Consider the following 16506-nt stretch of genomic DNA (forward strand, 5'->3'; position numbering starts at 1 on the left):
AATAATGCTCACACAGCCAACACCACTTTCAAAATATTGGAGAAGATATTGTGGGATTTCTAGTCGTACTATTTAGTAACGTTCCTTATGATGAAAAACTGTGTTTTAAAGTCTCTTCACATGCTAATGCAAATGCTTAGAACATATGAGGTCAGTAAGTGCTAGATGTACCTTCTGTAGCACTAAAGTATATGCATGACGTCACAGTCTAATAGATGACATGAAGAGAATTACTCTGTTCAAGTTTGCATGCATACAGCAACGTTTTGATCACCGAATACCTCGTCGAGTACTGCGTCATACGCACGTTTTATTCGTGTACCCGCCTTCTCTTCTCAATCAAATTTCCATTTACCTTCAACATTTGATTATCACTAATGAATATCTGTAGTTAGGTCTTAGTCCCACACATTATGCTCTGGACAATGAAAAGATAATCGCCATTGTATTAATCCTCCGTAGCTTTTGATTTTAAAACTTTTTTTTAAAAACGTTTAAGTTTTACTTAGATCTGATGATTACCAGATAGCTTTGATCTGATGATTACCAGATGGCTTTGATTTGATGATTACCACATGGCTTTTATCTGATGATTACCACAAGGCTTTGATCTGATGATTACCACATCTCTTTGATCTGATGATTACCAGATGGCTTTGATCTGATGATTACCAAGTGGCTTTGATCTGATGATTACCACATAGCTTTTATCTGATGATTACCACAGGGCTTTGATCTGATGATTACCACATGGCTTAGATCTGATGATTACCACATGGCTTTGATCTGATGATTACCAGATGGCTTTGACCTGATGATTACCACGTGGCTGGATCTGGTGATTACCAGATGGCTTTGATCTGATGATTATTACCCGATTGTTTGTTCAGTCATTGTATGTAGTCTCCGTAGGTTGCTGCCATCAATGGTATTACTCACTAGGCATGTGCATGAAGGCCGAATCTAGTACACTTGCACGGATGATTATGTGTTACTAAATTGAGGTTCAGCATTTAATCATTATTTTCTTCCTAAGCCGATTTCACCAAATAGTTGTCAATAATTATCCTGTTTTCTTAGGTTTCTAGCATCATGATGGTTTTGGATTTACCAGCAATGTTCTCAATTTTTTAACACTTAACAATTCCCAAGCATTCTTCAAACTTTCAAGTTTGCAAGATAAGTTCAAGCGCTTTGATATATAAGACCATTTAACGAATCAAAATCCAGCACGCGGGTTCACAAGAGACCCGACTGCATATCATCTAAAACCCAAACATATTCGTGTCTGTATAGCAATATGTAACAGCCACGATGTAGCTACACTCATCTACAAATAACATGATATAGGTATGTTCTAAATCTCGGTTTCATTTACTTCCGAAATATATTTACCAATATTTTCAATTATTACAAATAAAAATAACCATTTTTACAGCCCCAATCCCTTTTATTCAAATCTTTATATTATGGAATAAAAATCAAGTCCCCTAAACACGAGAGTTGTGTTATTCTCCTACGCATATCAGTGAATGAAAATAAAGTAGAAAACTCAACCTTTCAAGAAAAATACCAGATAATCTAATCCGAAGTCCCAGTACTCATCTCCGTAACTGTGAAGAATTCAAAGAATGAAGATAAATACTGATTATCTAATTTGTAGCTGTTTATTTTGTTTTCCTTTTCCATCTTGAATAAATATTTGTAGCATGCATTTAAAAGACTGAAATTTGTCAAAACGTTCATCCATTTTATTGAAATAAGAGCGATATTTGACAAAACAAATCGTCAGTAGATTTTGGAATTGTTGGATAAACGATGTCAGAGAGAGAAGTACCATACGGTCAAAAGTTTGAATAGATTATTGTGCAATCAACATACATTATATAAAGTTTAAACTTAAAGATTAGCTACCCTATTCAGAAGCAATATACCAGTCATAATAGAAAAGGTCAACTGCTTGAATGAGCTTTTGTATGGTAACAATGATTTTGAGCGCTCTATATCACTCCTACATGTGCATATCAGTTGCATCTTGTTCAGTCAACAGCTTAATGATTGAACTGCTATGCAGTTCGCCTACTTGATTTTTACTTTTCATTCTGTTTTGTCTTTAACTTGCAATGCCACTTAACTCGTTTGGAAACTTGTCTATCTACAATTTTCTTTTGACTCGCTTTTGACGCAGTCTCATAACAATTCCTGCATGCAAGCTTTCTCACAAACACACATTGGTTGAGCTCGAGACTCGATCCCACGCAGACAGGTGATATGCCAATGTATGTTTCTATTTCTCACTACAAATTCCAAAACTATTTTAAATTGTTAAGCAGATCTTTTCCTCCACTTGGTGGTGGTTGTTCAGTAATTTCCACAGTGATAGAGCGAAGAAAGGCAAGAAAATCATCACAAGCAACACGGTTATTAAAACCATTATAACGGTATATCTTGTAGAATATTTATTTAATCGATATAACCCTCTTTTGCATGTCCGCTTGAACACATGCTATTTTGTTCGCCATATTGGAATTTAACAATACCGTCTATCTATGGCTCTATGCGATAGGCACGGTACACCGGACAGGGACTAATAATACTACTTCTGTCAAAGTGACATATATATCCCGGGTTCTTCCTCCACCATTAACACTGGCCGCCTTGTATAGCATATCGTGTGCTGAAAAATGGCGTTAAACCCTACAACAACAACAGCTTCTTCTGCTGAATGTCATTCATTTGAATAAGTATTAACTAGTATGAAACTGGTCGAAACTAGTATTAACTAGTATGAAGCTAGTATGAAACTAGTTATGAAACTAGTATGAAACTAACAGCAGGACTAGGAAATTTGTTGTCACTATAAAATGTATTTTTTTGGTTGTTGTTACATATAGACTTGATCAATATTTGAATAATTTGTGCATAAAAGTGCAAATATGCTCTCCTTGAGATCCGTATGACGGAAACAACAAAAACACAGCGATGATAATCCAACAACTAAAAAGTAAAATTTTAAATGAGTAATGCGATATATAAATATGCATGTGTCCATATATATTCTTATCGTGTAGGCCAAACCTTCGAAGTGAGCAATTTTAATATATGTTACTTAATGTATTTAGCATAACAAAGGAGTGTCTTCGGCGAATAAGACAATAGGTAAGGCTGAAAGGCTCCAACGGCGTATGCAAATTTTATAAGAGTTTCGTTTGTGCAAATTCCAGAGTAATATATAAGGGTGACTGATGCTGTTTGAGTTTTATGTCAATAAAGGTGGTTTCCATTATAGGGTAAACGGGAATATAATGGCATTGTCGCTGGGGGGCTAATGGGAATTTAACATTGGTGACCTCATGTGATTTATATTTTTCAAAACTATATATAGGATGAAATGTATTTATAGGGACAAAGGTTTGATTATGATGAAAATAGATATCCAAACAAAGATGGAAACACGCAGAAAAAAGACTCACAGACAGAATACAGACTATTAAAAGTAAAGTATTTTGTATGTACAGATTGATCACAAATTTACATTAGATGCCTGGCAAAATCTAGCGTGGGCATTATATCACTTACATCGTCAAAGGTTCTGGTCGACCTTGTCAGAACAATAATTTGCCAGTGAATTTGGCGCTGTCATGTTTTTAACTCTTGGGTTCAACGTAGCATGCGTGGTATTAATTGTATCTCCAGAGATTCTAACAGTTCTTGTTTGCTCTACTTAAGAACGTTTGCCTCTCTTAATTTAACCAAGATGAATACATATGCCAACATTGATTGGATATGCAATTATAATTTATTGCTAAATGGCCAGTTTTCTCAGCGAAATACTTTATACAGGGAGGTACCTCTGATAAGACACACATTCCATTTCTAACATTTGCCTCCACCCTCTTTCTCCAAAGGAACCGAGAAAACGTCAAGATCTGCATCTATTGTTATGAATATCTAACGTATTTTACGTACTTGCAGGTTATAAACTACCTGACATTAATAATGTTTTAATGTGCCGTTTACTATATATGAGTTCAAGGTTTAGCCTTATTTACAACTTCTAATGTTCAGTAAGCGCAATTTTACCGTCATAATTGTACTTGTGTGTCTTTGGGTTTTAAATAAGGTTGATGTCAACGAAATTATTCAATACTCATCCTAAGAGCAGTCTCTGGAAATATTTGCAGTTGAATTCATATATAATTGGAGATATAAATGTATTCAAAAATTATTAATTGGATTGACACCGTGCTTATTGATATTGTGGACTAAATGATTATTTTGGGATTATTGCGAATTATTAAAAGTCATTCAGGATTATACCATTGTGACACATAAAGACTGTTGACACATCAACATATTCAAAACTATTCTCAAATCCCCATATTCGATATTGGAAATAGTTCGGAATACTTATTTGGGATTTAATTTTAAATACTATAAGTTCCTCTTAAATACTTACTTACTTCGTAGCTTAGAGAAATAAATGCATTTGTCGATGTTTCTAAACTGCATGGTTTCGCTTATTTCCGTTAGCTTAAAACCACACAATCGTAGCACTGTCCAGATTTCATTTGACTGACATGTGATTTTCATTTTCGTCAAATCATTGTCCAACAAATTGTCTTGAGAAAGACCGAACGTTTAACTGGGCAAGCAATTGAGAGAAACAGATCTTCGCTACGCATACTCATCCACAGCACTAAGGTTCATTTGGTGCAGTAGATGAGTATTGGCAGAAAATGGCTGTTTCTCTCGAGTGGATGAGTATGCTTAACAAAGGGCTGATTCGCTCGATTAGTTGCTCAGTTAAAAGCAAACCACCTCAAGACATATCTTTGCAAATCCAATTAAATTTGAATAAATATGCAATACTGCATTATGTCAGTGTTCATAGACACAGCGGATGCCACATCTAACACTTCTCGAGTATCACCTGCTTCGCACACTCTGATGTTATAATACTTACCATCAAACTTTCAGTTTATCATCACCACTTTATTATCCATTATGATAAAGGATAATAAGGGCACGACCCAATACATCAATTTAGGACAATCCAATAGCCATCGCCAATATCATTAAAACCCGTTATTATTATCCCAATAATTTTCTCTTCGGAAAAGTTCATTTCTTTTGGAACTTCCGTTGGTTCGCACACGATCATGCAGTTGGATCTGTCTCCTCAGCATCCGCAGAACACACTTGTGAAGAACTCCCTGAACTGCGAGTTGAACAACCCATAAATGATGGGATTCATAGCACTGTTGATAAAGTACGAGCGAATACCAATAGAAAACATCACAAGCTGGAGGTCTGTCATATTGTTTACTTCATAATCCGTCGAAAGACTTCGCCAGACCACCAAGCATAAATGAGGGAGAAAACTTACTATATACGTTACTGTAATAACAAGCATAAGTGTAGTGTATCTAACAGTGTTTATATCCGTAGACATTTGCCTGCTCATATGTTGTACCGATCGTGCTCTTTTTCTATCGCTTGCTGGCCTCACAATGTCGTTGCTGAACTTTCCAGAGGTTTCACAGCGTGAGTCGGTTCGCTTATTATCCCTGAAATCTTGTGGATCACGCTCTTTCTCGAGCTGGGTTAGATTATTTATTTGTTGTAATTGAACGGGCCTTGAGTTTTCGTCTTTGTTAGTGCTATTACGTTCACTCAGATTAATGATCTCTTCTCTCATAAATGAAGTTTTCTTTGTCACGACTTTGCTTCCGCTTGTAATCTGTGTAATATTATTGTCAGTAATATTTGAACCATTAGTTGCCTTTTGGGATTTAACTGATATTCTAACCTCTGTATTATTGCTACAACCGCTAGGCATGTCCTCTTTGTGATTCCATTTCTCGAGAGAAATGTTATTACTCTTGAGAACCTCCGACGGTTTAGGGAATACTGTATTCGCCCATGACCCACACTTTCGGACTTGTTTAAGTCTAATCAATTGCCTGTACACCAACGTATACAAAACTATGAGTATCATGGCCGAGAAAATAAATAACAGGATCTGAATGATATTAAAGGCATTTAAATATACATTTAAGTAATCATCTTTGACTGTGGTGCAGTCGTATCCCTGAATGGTCTCTGATCCGGGCACGGGTATATCTACAATCACGACAGTGTAAAACAAAAGACTTGGCCAAGAAAAAACAAAAGAAATAAGCGCAGAGATAACACACACGACTCTGGCCTGGAAAATCGTCATCTGTTTCCTAAAAGGAAGGCATATTCGTCTATATCGTTCCATTGCTATAGCAATTAGAATAGCTCCAGAAGAAAGTGTACATACGAAATTGGTCGCTCTTAGAAGTTTGCACACCGTTGCGTCTGGGAACATGTAAAAGAATCGCATATCAACAATCTCCATAGGAACTGAAATGGTGCAGCTCAAAAGATCAAATATTGCCAGGCCGAGAATAAAGCAAGATGTAGGTGTTGTCTTTATCTTACAGCCATAAAAGTAACAAACAACGATATTGCCGATAAATCCTGTAAACATTAGGACTCCAACGAATACCAAGGCTGGGATGAGCATAATCGCTTTCTCGTCATTGAGTTTCTGCAAGGGACTCGTCGAAGAGGAGTTGTTCATTTTGGAAGTACCAGTATATATTTATATCTGCAAGCAAGAGACAGTCCAATATTAATTTCCACATTATTACATGACTGATATAAAAACATTATGTACGCAATTACCTCCTAAACAATACGTAAACATTATTGTCGCAATGTGTACCTTAAATGAAAAAGCGGTAGAGGACATTGATGATAACATCAGTCGAGGCACCAATAAAATAAATTGGTTTCAAATAATAAAATTATGATTAGAGAAGATGGAGTATATTAGGTATGTTATTAGTAAAGAGGAAATATAAATTTAAATGCAAGTTACTTATTTTCCTTTTTGCTTTATACAATTTTCATTATACTCGACTGTTCTAAGGAAATGCTTTCTTGCGTGCAATAAATTCAAGATAATGTCAAACCGACAAAAGATAAGTACGCCAATTTGCTCTGCAGTATTCCTTTGGGGCATTTAATTTTAAGACGTTGCTTAATTATAACCAAACGAATAAGCGCTGCCATTGGTGTTAACATTGATTTCGAAGGTATTCGTGTATCTAATGATTCAGTTCTTGAATTCGAGCTGACAACCTATCAATAGCTTCAAATCTTAATTTCTAAAGGATTCGCATATCAAAGAGTTTAATTTTTAATTTCTAAAGGCTTCGCAGCTTAAGCGGGAATTGTCATAGCGTTAACATCCGAGGAACAGAGATGGTCCTACCAATGACAATATACATACAACATAAAGATTCTGTGCAGTAACAGCAGCTACGAAAACGGCACATCATCATATGCAAATACAGTGTGGCTTCCTAAGGCAGCGTTATTTAAAGCGTAGGTCTAGAACATATCCTAATTAATCCAGTGTCGTAGATGGCGCTTATATGGTTTCTTTACCGCCTGACATAAACATACTTATATATATATATATATAGAGAGAGAGAGAGAGAGAGACAGAGAAACAGAGAGAGAGATGTGTGTTTCATATATATATATATATATATATATATATATATATATATATATACATGTATTTCCTCAGGTAAAACTATGACTTATAAGCAGGCTTTTTATTTAGAATCGAAATCTCATAGTTTATCATGGTCTTTATTACATTTCTCAACCGTCTTGATTGACGTCCATCATAAGGTACTGTTAGTCCAAAATAAAATAGGAGTTGTGTTACATATTATATGCAATCCTGTTGGGTCACACATATAATGTACAAATGAGTAATGTGTAAACATGAGGGTAACACTCAAATCTGAACTGTAAAATATGCTGGCATATTTAAATGCAACCCATCTTAATGGCTTCTTATATTAGCTAGGAACCCCAATTATATGCCAAGTAATAAGTATGAAACGTACCAGCAATGATTACATAAAAGTATAAATAGTTAGAACGGTACATTGTCTGATAGGTACAAGAATAGAGACCAGTAAAATATCCTATGAATTTACATATTTGATCAAAATCACACAACTGCGTAAATGTAAGGGGTATTTGCAATCAGTTGCTTACCATTACTGAGTCCTCTAATAGCATAACCAGCTTAGTCTAGAATTCACACCAAAAAAATCAAATTCAAAAGCTAAAGAAATTTTGTGAATCTATTTTAATTATTTAATTAACTAAGGTGTGATGAAAATTTATATAAAAAGATAATTAAAAAGACTTTAATCGCATTTGTCATGTGTCTGATTTACTCATGAGATCACGCTGCTCATGTAAATACAAGGAAAACACGTTTCATACCTTTACTCTTTATCTCAAATGTTCGATACATATGCTGCACGAGTTATATGGTCTTGACCCCAAACGTTCGATTCGTGCACTGCAGGAGTTTTATTTTCTTTACCTGAAATTTTCACTCTATATATTGAGTTCCTTTGTCAAAAAATAAAATGTACAGTCCATCTTTTGCAAGAATTATATTGTCTGTACCTCAAATACTCATCCTTATATTGTATGTTATATGTTGGTTTTCTTCCAACATGTTGAATCCATATATAGCGTGAGTTAAATTGTCTTTGCAGAAAATGTTCAATTCATATTTAGCGTGAGTTATGTTGCATTTACCCAAAATGTTAAATGCATTATTGTACCGGTTTATTTTCTCTACCTCAAATTGCAAATTCATCACAATTTATGTTGCCATTACCAGAAATGTTCTATCCATACATTACATGCGTTATATTATCTTTGCCACAGATGTTCAATCATAATATTAAATGTTTCTGTGACCTTTACTCTAAATATTCAGTCCGTTTCATTTATGCAACAATATATAAACCGATTGGATAGGGACTGAGTGAAAACTCCGAACGCAATATCTGCGACTAACAAATAATGATAGTGAAGTACGAGAGTCTCTACAAACCCTTACCATAAATATCAATAAGATAATAACATGGATAAACAAATATAGTAATACTTTATATAAAAAATACGTATTCTCAAAAAATGCACTGCCTTACACACCATGATATTAAAATAAAGGATGAAATTAGACCCTCTCCTGAACTTTTTTAAAAAATCACCTTAAAATATAATATTGACTTCGTCTAGTGCAATCAATGCCTGAGGTTTATGTAACCCTTATACATGGACAACATTCTAAATTCACAGTTCGATATTCTCTATTCACCACACCCTGATCATGTTGATAAAAGATGCCTGTGGTTCACGTAACTCTTATACATGGACAATATGCTAAATTCACAGTTCGATATTCTCTATTCACCACACCCTGATCATGTTAATAAAAGATGCCTGTGGTTCATGTAACCCTTATACATGGACAATATTCTAAATTCACAGTTCGATATTCTCTATTCACCACACCCTGATCATGTTAATAAAAGATGCCTGTGGTTCATGTAACCCTTATACATGGACAATATTCTAAATTCACAGTTCGATATTCCTTATTCACCACACCCTGATCATGTTAATAAAAGATGCCTGTGGTTCATGTTACCTTTATACATGGACAATATTCTAAATTCACAGTTAGATATTCTGCAACATATGTAATAAACTCCGCCAGAGACAAATCACTAAGCACTGCAAAATGAAATGCTTACCTATAGCTACTTCTGATGTCATATCACGACCTGACGGAAATTTCCGATCGATGTTCCGATCGCTGTTTTATGTCCTATTAAATCCAGGTTGAAAAAGGCTGATTATTATTACACTAAATGACCAATCCTACAAAATGAGATAATCATGGTCGCTTTGTCAATGTAGCAACTTTAAACAGTTTTTTAAAGATTTTTTCACCATATAAATACGTCTTTTCAGTTTGTATTCGCTTGTGTGTGACTTGAATTAAACCTGTTACCCCTGCCAATCTCGTGACCTTCGGTTAACCTTGCTGACGTCAGTGTATTTACACAGACCTTCAAATCCAGTGTATGTATTGGGTGAACAATGGTCTTTCTCTAAATAAAGAAACCTTCCTTTTCACCAAAGGATGACAAGTTACTGCACCACAAAATGCACATCATTGCTTTTGTTACATCGGAAATGAAAAAATCAACCTAAAATTAAGTAACATAATCATGCAGTGTCATCTGCATTGGAAATGCAGAAATCAACAATAAATTATGCAATTTGATCATGAAGCGTCATCTATATAGAGAATGCAGAAATCAACCTAAGATGGTACAATATAATCATTAAATATCATCCACACCGGGAATACAGAAATCTGCCTCAAATTTGTACAATATAATCATTAATTGTTATCTACGTCGGGATTAAAATTATCAGCCTAACACGGCAAAATATTTATGAACTGTCATCTACGATATCCTAGATTTAAACTTCTATACCGTAAATAATGAACTTGCTTTATAGTACAACTACATGCTTTCCTGCCATCAGTAAACAACAACACATATGAAGGTTAATCGCCGCAGGACTATTTGCTAACAAATGAACAATAAGCAGCTATGTTGTCTTGTTATTATGCCGTGCAAACAACTCATGGCTATTGGTAAGTGGGTGGAGTTTTGGAAATCTACAAACTCATTACCTTCACAGAATCCAAGGCATTTCTTACAAATTCCTTCCGTACAGACTTTTCTTCATCACACTTTGTAATTGATGGCAGTAGGAGTCAGCAGAATTCATGTGTCCTGTTTCTTTTTAACATAAGAATCAACAGCCCGTCTGCCTTCTGTTCATATTTACCATTCAAATCAGTAGCATGACTGCCTTCTGCTAATTTTTATCTTACGTATCAACAGGATGACTGCCCGTTGCTGCGTTGTGTCACATATATGGAGACGCTTTGAATACTACCTTTCTCCTGATATACTTGGAACGATTATGCCTACTCGTTGCCCAGTATCTCTGAAACAACTTAGCTCAATAATTAGTTATTAATATATCACCAAAAGTACTGTTTACCTTGGGAGTCAACTCTATTTTTATGGGCACCATTTTCTAGCAGATTATCGTATGCAATGTGCATTAACAATTTCACTACTAGCGGTATAAGTTTAATATAAACCTCAATGACTTCGTCCATACAACCAATACCCGTCGGATATCACTATTAGGACAGAATGTTTTAGCAAAAGTATTAAGATTCAAATTTTCTCTAAATTGTATTAAAAGTAGTTTTTTTTATTAAATTATATTGAAAGTAATTTTCTATTAACATATACTGAGATTACATCCATTTATTTCGGTATTACAATTATATACTATTTAATAAAGATTGCGTCCTTATGAGCAAAAAAGGCAAAACCCTCTTGTACATACCTTTCCCTTGTATCATAAGTCAGCAAAAAATACACTCGGTAAGTTGTGTAGATAGATGAACTGGACGAATTCCAAGGATTTTTCTAGCTGAGCAAATGAGCTGATGTAGCAGAATTGTCTACCTAATGACACACATAGACCCAGACGATAATCTATAAGAAACTATGAAGCCTCACTTTGAGATTCTGACGTATCACAAGTACCTGACGTATATCCATATTTGGCTTTGTCCTAAGACATGCCAGTAGCTTCTCGTGGGTCGGTGGTTCTTTCTGTGGTTTTCCCGGGTTCTTCCTCCACCATTAATACTGGCCGCCATATATAGCCTATCGTGTGCTGAAAAATGGCGTTAAACCCCACAACAACAACAACAACAACATTGTCCTAAGAAACTGATATAAAGAGCGTCAGTCCACGGACACGCCAGTTTACTCGTCAGAAACTAAGAGCGATTTCTGTCTTTACAGGTAAGAGTATCGTCTATGTACAATGTTTTATATAGTATAACGATTTTTAGTGTTATAATGATTTTTAGTGTTAAGATATTCATCCAACATCAGTACGTTGCAACATTGGATTATTTTAATATATATATATATATATATATATATATATATATATATATATATATATATATATATATATATATACTATTCTTTAATATAATGCATAGGAAAGTTTAATTGTTTGAAGAACTTATATTTACTTGTAAATTCGCTACCAACTTCAAACTCAGTAATAGTCAATTTAGAAATGAAATACTCTTTAAATAATAGTTTAATATGTTGACATTCTAGATTAAATTCAGTAAACTGTATTTCAATTACGATATTAGTCTGAAAAATATTGAAATTTAGATTCTTTAGCTATCGTGAATCTATTCGTTATTTGATTATCTGTATTATATTATAAAAGGCAGAAATAATACAATGTATGATGTTGGTAAGTGATGGAAGTTTGTAGTTTTATATGTATCTCTTATATCTGTATTTTAAGTCTATGTATATTGATATTGGAATGTAATTTTATAAGGTGAGTATCTCAATAAACAGATGCCTCGTCAGAACCTCAAAGAGACTTCTCTCTTTACAGCATCCCGTCCCTTCGCTTGCCAAATTCCCAAGATGTAGCCATATCTTCGTTGCCAAAATGACACTTCTTTCAAGAGCATTTGGACTTCTTCCTTTCTCTCTCTCTCTTTTCTATCGGGTCATCGAAACAGCTTGACTAAGAGTTTATGAGACAAACAGTCTCCTAAAATTACTACAACATGACTTTGTGTAATTTGGGAACTTATTATTGCCCTTTTGCTTTACCTATATGTAGGACCGATCATTAGCATTCCAAACACAAACCTGCATTCCCCATTCATGCCAATCAATTTTGTACGTTGCTTAGTGATTGAAGGTTACATTCGTTGTGCTATTAAACGTCAAAAGAAACGACAGCAATTTTTATTAAGTCCCAATGACTCATTAAAGCGCAAAATTAAATATGGTAAATGATCTGTATAATACAGAATATTGAAAGATATTGCTCCTAAATATCGTTAGGTCGCATTGAAGCTAGATAATATCGACGTTTCATCCCACTAAGGACCATGTAATTGCTCTCTCTCTCTCTAATCAAGAATCATGGCCATTTTTCATATGCGTACAAAATAATCCGGTGTTGTATTGCGACATCCGTGAGTCACCCGATTTCAGTCGAAAGCTGGAACACAAGAGTTTATGTCGTTACTGTTATAAACAGAAGAAGCTAACACCATGCAGTTTTGGGATATAATATCTGTCATTTATGTAATATACTATTATCATTTTGCACTTGATATGATGTAGTTCTCGGCCTGGTATTTTAGATTATTTTCTTTGAACGCATAGCTGACGTATATTCTTTGGGACCAGTCTGTGTCCTATGCCTACCGAATAATAAGGTAATCAGCAAGAGCCCGGTTTGTCTTCAGCACAAGTTAGTCCTTTCTAAGTAATTTAGCACCCCAGCTGATACGTAATATTCATCCGAGTTGTATTTTTGTATAATGTGCTAATTTTACTTTATGTGCATTATTAACCTTATACTGCTACACCAGCATATCCACAGTAATGTTGAAAATATCGTGACAAAGGTGTCAAAATTGTATTTTGTCCACAAACCAATTATATCATTTCCTCGTGAGTGGATGTCAATATTTTGGTGAGAACCCCTCTTAAAGTCTGCAACTTTGATCTTAAAGATGACATCCAAAACATGAGATGTGAGACAACTTCGTGGCTTTACGTAACAAACGTACTGCACTTCACACTATATGCACAGATCGTGCTCTTCCCCTTTACCAGCGACCTTGATCGTAGTGCTACATTCTTGTCAGATACATAATATAGGCTGGAACTGGATACAATTTCATCAATATATGAAATAGTTAAAAAGAGTCTTCCATGTTAAGGAAGCAGATCACTGACTTGTTGTGTTTTTGATATGAAACACTATCAAGTCAAGATATCTAAAGTTTCCCTTCCACCCTACAATCGTGAACAAAAATGAAACACATAATATAGATATACATGACACAAGTATAGATATACTACATATTAAAGCACCATCATTGGTTCCAATAACATACATGTTCATGGAGAGTGGTTGCTAACTTATATTTTTGCTATCTGTGACCTTAAGCCGGAGGATGACGTCGTGCCTATGGGATCTCTTACTATGATGTGTAATTGGTTCAAGTTTCATTAAAATGTCTTCAGTATTTCAAACGCTATCATCAAGAAAATGCACAAATCACATATAAACAATATATCTTGCCTTGCCGTGAAGTGAACTCAGTGGCGATCTGTACATGGTATGCCACACGATATATGATAAACACATAGGCAGAAATTCATGCAATCTCTCCAGCTATCAATACGTTGTTTACTAGACAAGCAAATGTTAAAAGAATAACGTGTGAGCAAACGGTACCTAATTTACAACGGCTCTAAAATATGCATCAATTATGTCATGATTTAACATGTCACATCAATAATCTTGTCATGATTTAGCATGTCACCACAAGTGTTCTTGTCATGATTTAGCATGTCACCACAAGTGTTCTTGTCATGATTTAGCATATCACCACAAGTGTTCTTGTCATGATTTAGCATGTCACCACAAGTGTTCTTGTCATGATTTAACATGTCACATCAATATTCTTGTCATGATTTAGCATGTCACCACAAGTGTTCTTGAGTTCACTTTGATTGTGAGAAATATGATAAGAACATTGTATACAACACACCATTTATCATATATAAACATTCTTCCTAATATCTCACACTGCTTCGGAGCTACATCATGGATACAAACTATGAATATGTTTACATTTAGGCTAGAAAAGTGAAACTGGCACCTGAAACACTGTCAGACTATCGTGCATCTACGCATTTTCAGTTTCAACTCTCTAAACATGGAATTTTAGTTCATATCTGACAAGAAATGTGTCCATATTGGTTTCTGAATACACATTTATGGCTAAGGTTTTAAAATTTGCAAAAGGTTAGTAAAATGCAAACATGTTCAGTGTTGGTTTATACCACTCCTAATGGCTTTAAAATACAGGCTTGATACTACAAAGAAATCTTGGGAAGACCGTTACCATAACTTGTCAGAGAGGATCTTGATAGTGGTACAAGGCAAGCGATGCCAAAAAAAATTTTCGTTACAAAAATAGCGTAGAAGCAAAATCCCAACCATGACAAATAGTATTGTTTCTTTTAAAATTGGGTAATAAAGGTGTTACGCGACATTACCTTATGTCAAAATGAACGAAGAAAAACTGTATCTCAGTGACTTTGAGATTTTGTGACCTACAGGATAGACAAATATAGATCATAGTGTTCAACATTGATGTGATTGCCATAAAAAAATGATAAATTTATCAGTTATGATTTAACTTTAGGTTAGTTTTACTACCATTAATGACCTTAGAGTTACAGTCGTAACGTAACCATTGAGTCTAAATAGCAAAGCTCTTGATCTTGTTGATGGGACCATGATATTGATACACATACAGGGTACATGTTACACCCTCAAGCTATGGTTTTACAGGGGAAAACATTTCATTTCTTGACCTTTAAAAAAACCTCTGTGTGACAATTTGAGCACTCAATAAGTTATATTGACCTGAGAACCGAGATCTAACCTGATAGATAAGGTTCATGAAAATGCCAAGCGACAACATCAAAACATTATGTTCTGCTATAAAACGTTTTACGTCTGTTACTTTATTTGAAAGTTTGCCAGTTACAGCTCCAAACAAATATAGCAACGTCCATGTCTGACCTTCATATGAAAACAACAATGACTGTGACACGTAGTACATTCTTGTCTAACGTTTTTGATAAGGGTTACCACTTTCACATCACTACTTTTGCCAAATTCAGAGTTACTAACAACACACTAATTGTAACTTTCATATGTGACATCTTTTTATTTTGAATTTGTTTTGTAAAACCGTAAGCTTTTTTTCTCATTTTTAACTTTTTTTCTAGGGAAATAAATTATTTGTTAAATTTTATTAAGCTTGTTGTCTTCAATTTTTTCTTGTTAGGTTTTGTAAGAGCCTAATCACGTAACAAAGAAAAGTGGGGGCTCGTCCTTGGTATATATGAATTTTCTCTAAAATAGTTCAGAAAACGTTGATTTTCGAAATTTAAATTCCCTTAGTTTTCCAAAAAATTTAAATCCCAAGCATTATTTTTTATTTTATTAAATCTTTAGAGAACTCAATGAGCTTTTCTTACAATGTCATCAAAAGTGGAAATCTTTCTTTTAAATCCTACCCAGGAACATTTGGACTGTTTGAAAAATGATAAATTGATGCAGTTTCCAGAACAAATGATCTTGCTGAAACAAAAGCTTCCATAACGAAGCAAGAAAAAAATATTTTTTGTCCAGTATTCGGTAGAAAAGAGTATTTTGGATAAAAGTGCTTTGGTTTCTATCGCTAAGTTTGAATCAGAATCTGACATGAAAGTAAATGAATTAAAATTATTATACAACATGGAATTGGAGCTAAGGAAGCGGGAAATTCAGAAAGATAGACAAAGGCAGTAGCAATTGTATAAAGAGACAAAACAAATGTTATTACAGAAAGAT

At 34.5% G+C, this 16506-nt stretch overlaps 1 protein-coding gene across 3 annotated transcripts in view; it reads right to left on the bottom strand.

Moving 5' to 3' along the window:
* Positions 1 to 1690: 1690 nt before the first annotated feature.
* The window catches only part of LOC149774786 (uncharacterized), a 66417-nt gene continuing 51601 nt past the window's right edge, over positions 1691 to 16506 (bottom strand). Inside the window, exons 1-4 of one of the 3 annotated variants that reach the window (XM_089944829.1) lie at positions 10634 to 11056; positions 9678 to 9751; positions 8347 to 8449; positions 1691 to 6640 (exon numbers count right to left, since the gene is read on the bottom strand). In XM_089944829.1, the coding sequence (XP_089800955.1) occupies positions 5183 to 6613 (1431 nt within the window). In that variant the 5' untranslated portion in view covers positions 6614 to 6640; positions 8347 to 8449; positions 9678 to 9751; positions 10634 to 11056 and the 3' untranslated portion in view covers positions 1691 to 5182. Of the gene's footprint in view, positions 6641 to 8346; positions 8450 to 9677; positions 9752 to 10633; positions 11057 to 16506 lie in introns of those variants that run through there. The other 2 variants (XM_089944830.1, XM_089944828.1) reach the window with 2 other exon arrangements.

Source organism: Sinohyriopsis cumingii, unplaced genomic scaffold (assembly GCF_028554795.1).
Source record: "Sinohyriopsis cumingii isolate HCF-2022 unplaced genomic scaffold, ASM2855479v2 utg000160l, whole genome shotgun sequence".
Taxonomy (NCBI): domain Eukaryota; kingdom Metazoa; phylum Mollusca; class Bivalvia; order Unionida; family Unionidae; genus Sinohyriopsis; species Sinohyriopsis cumingii.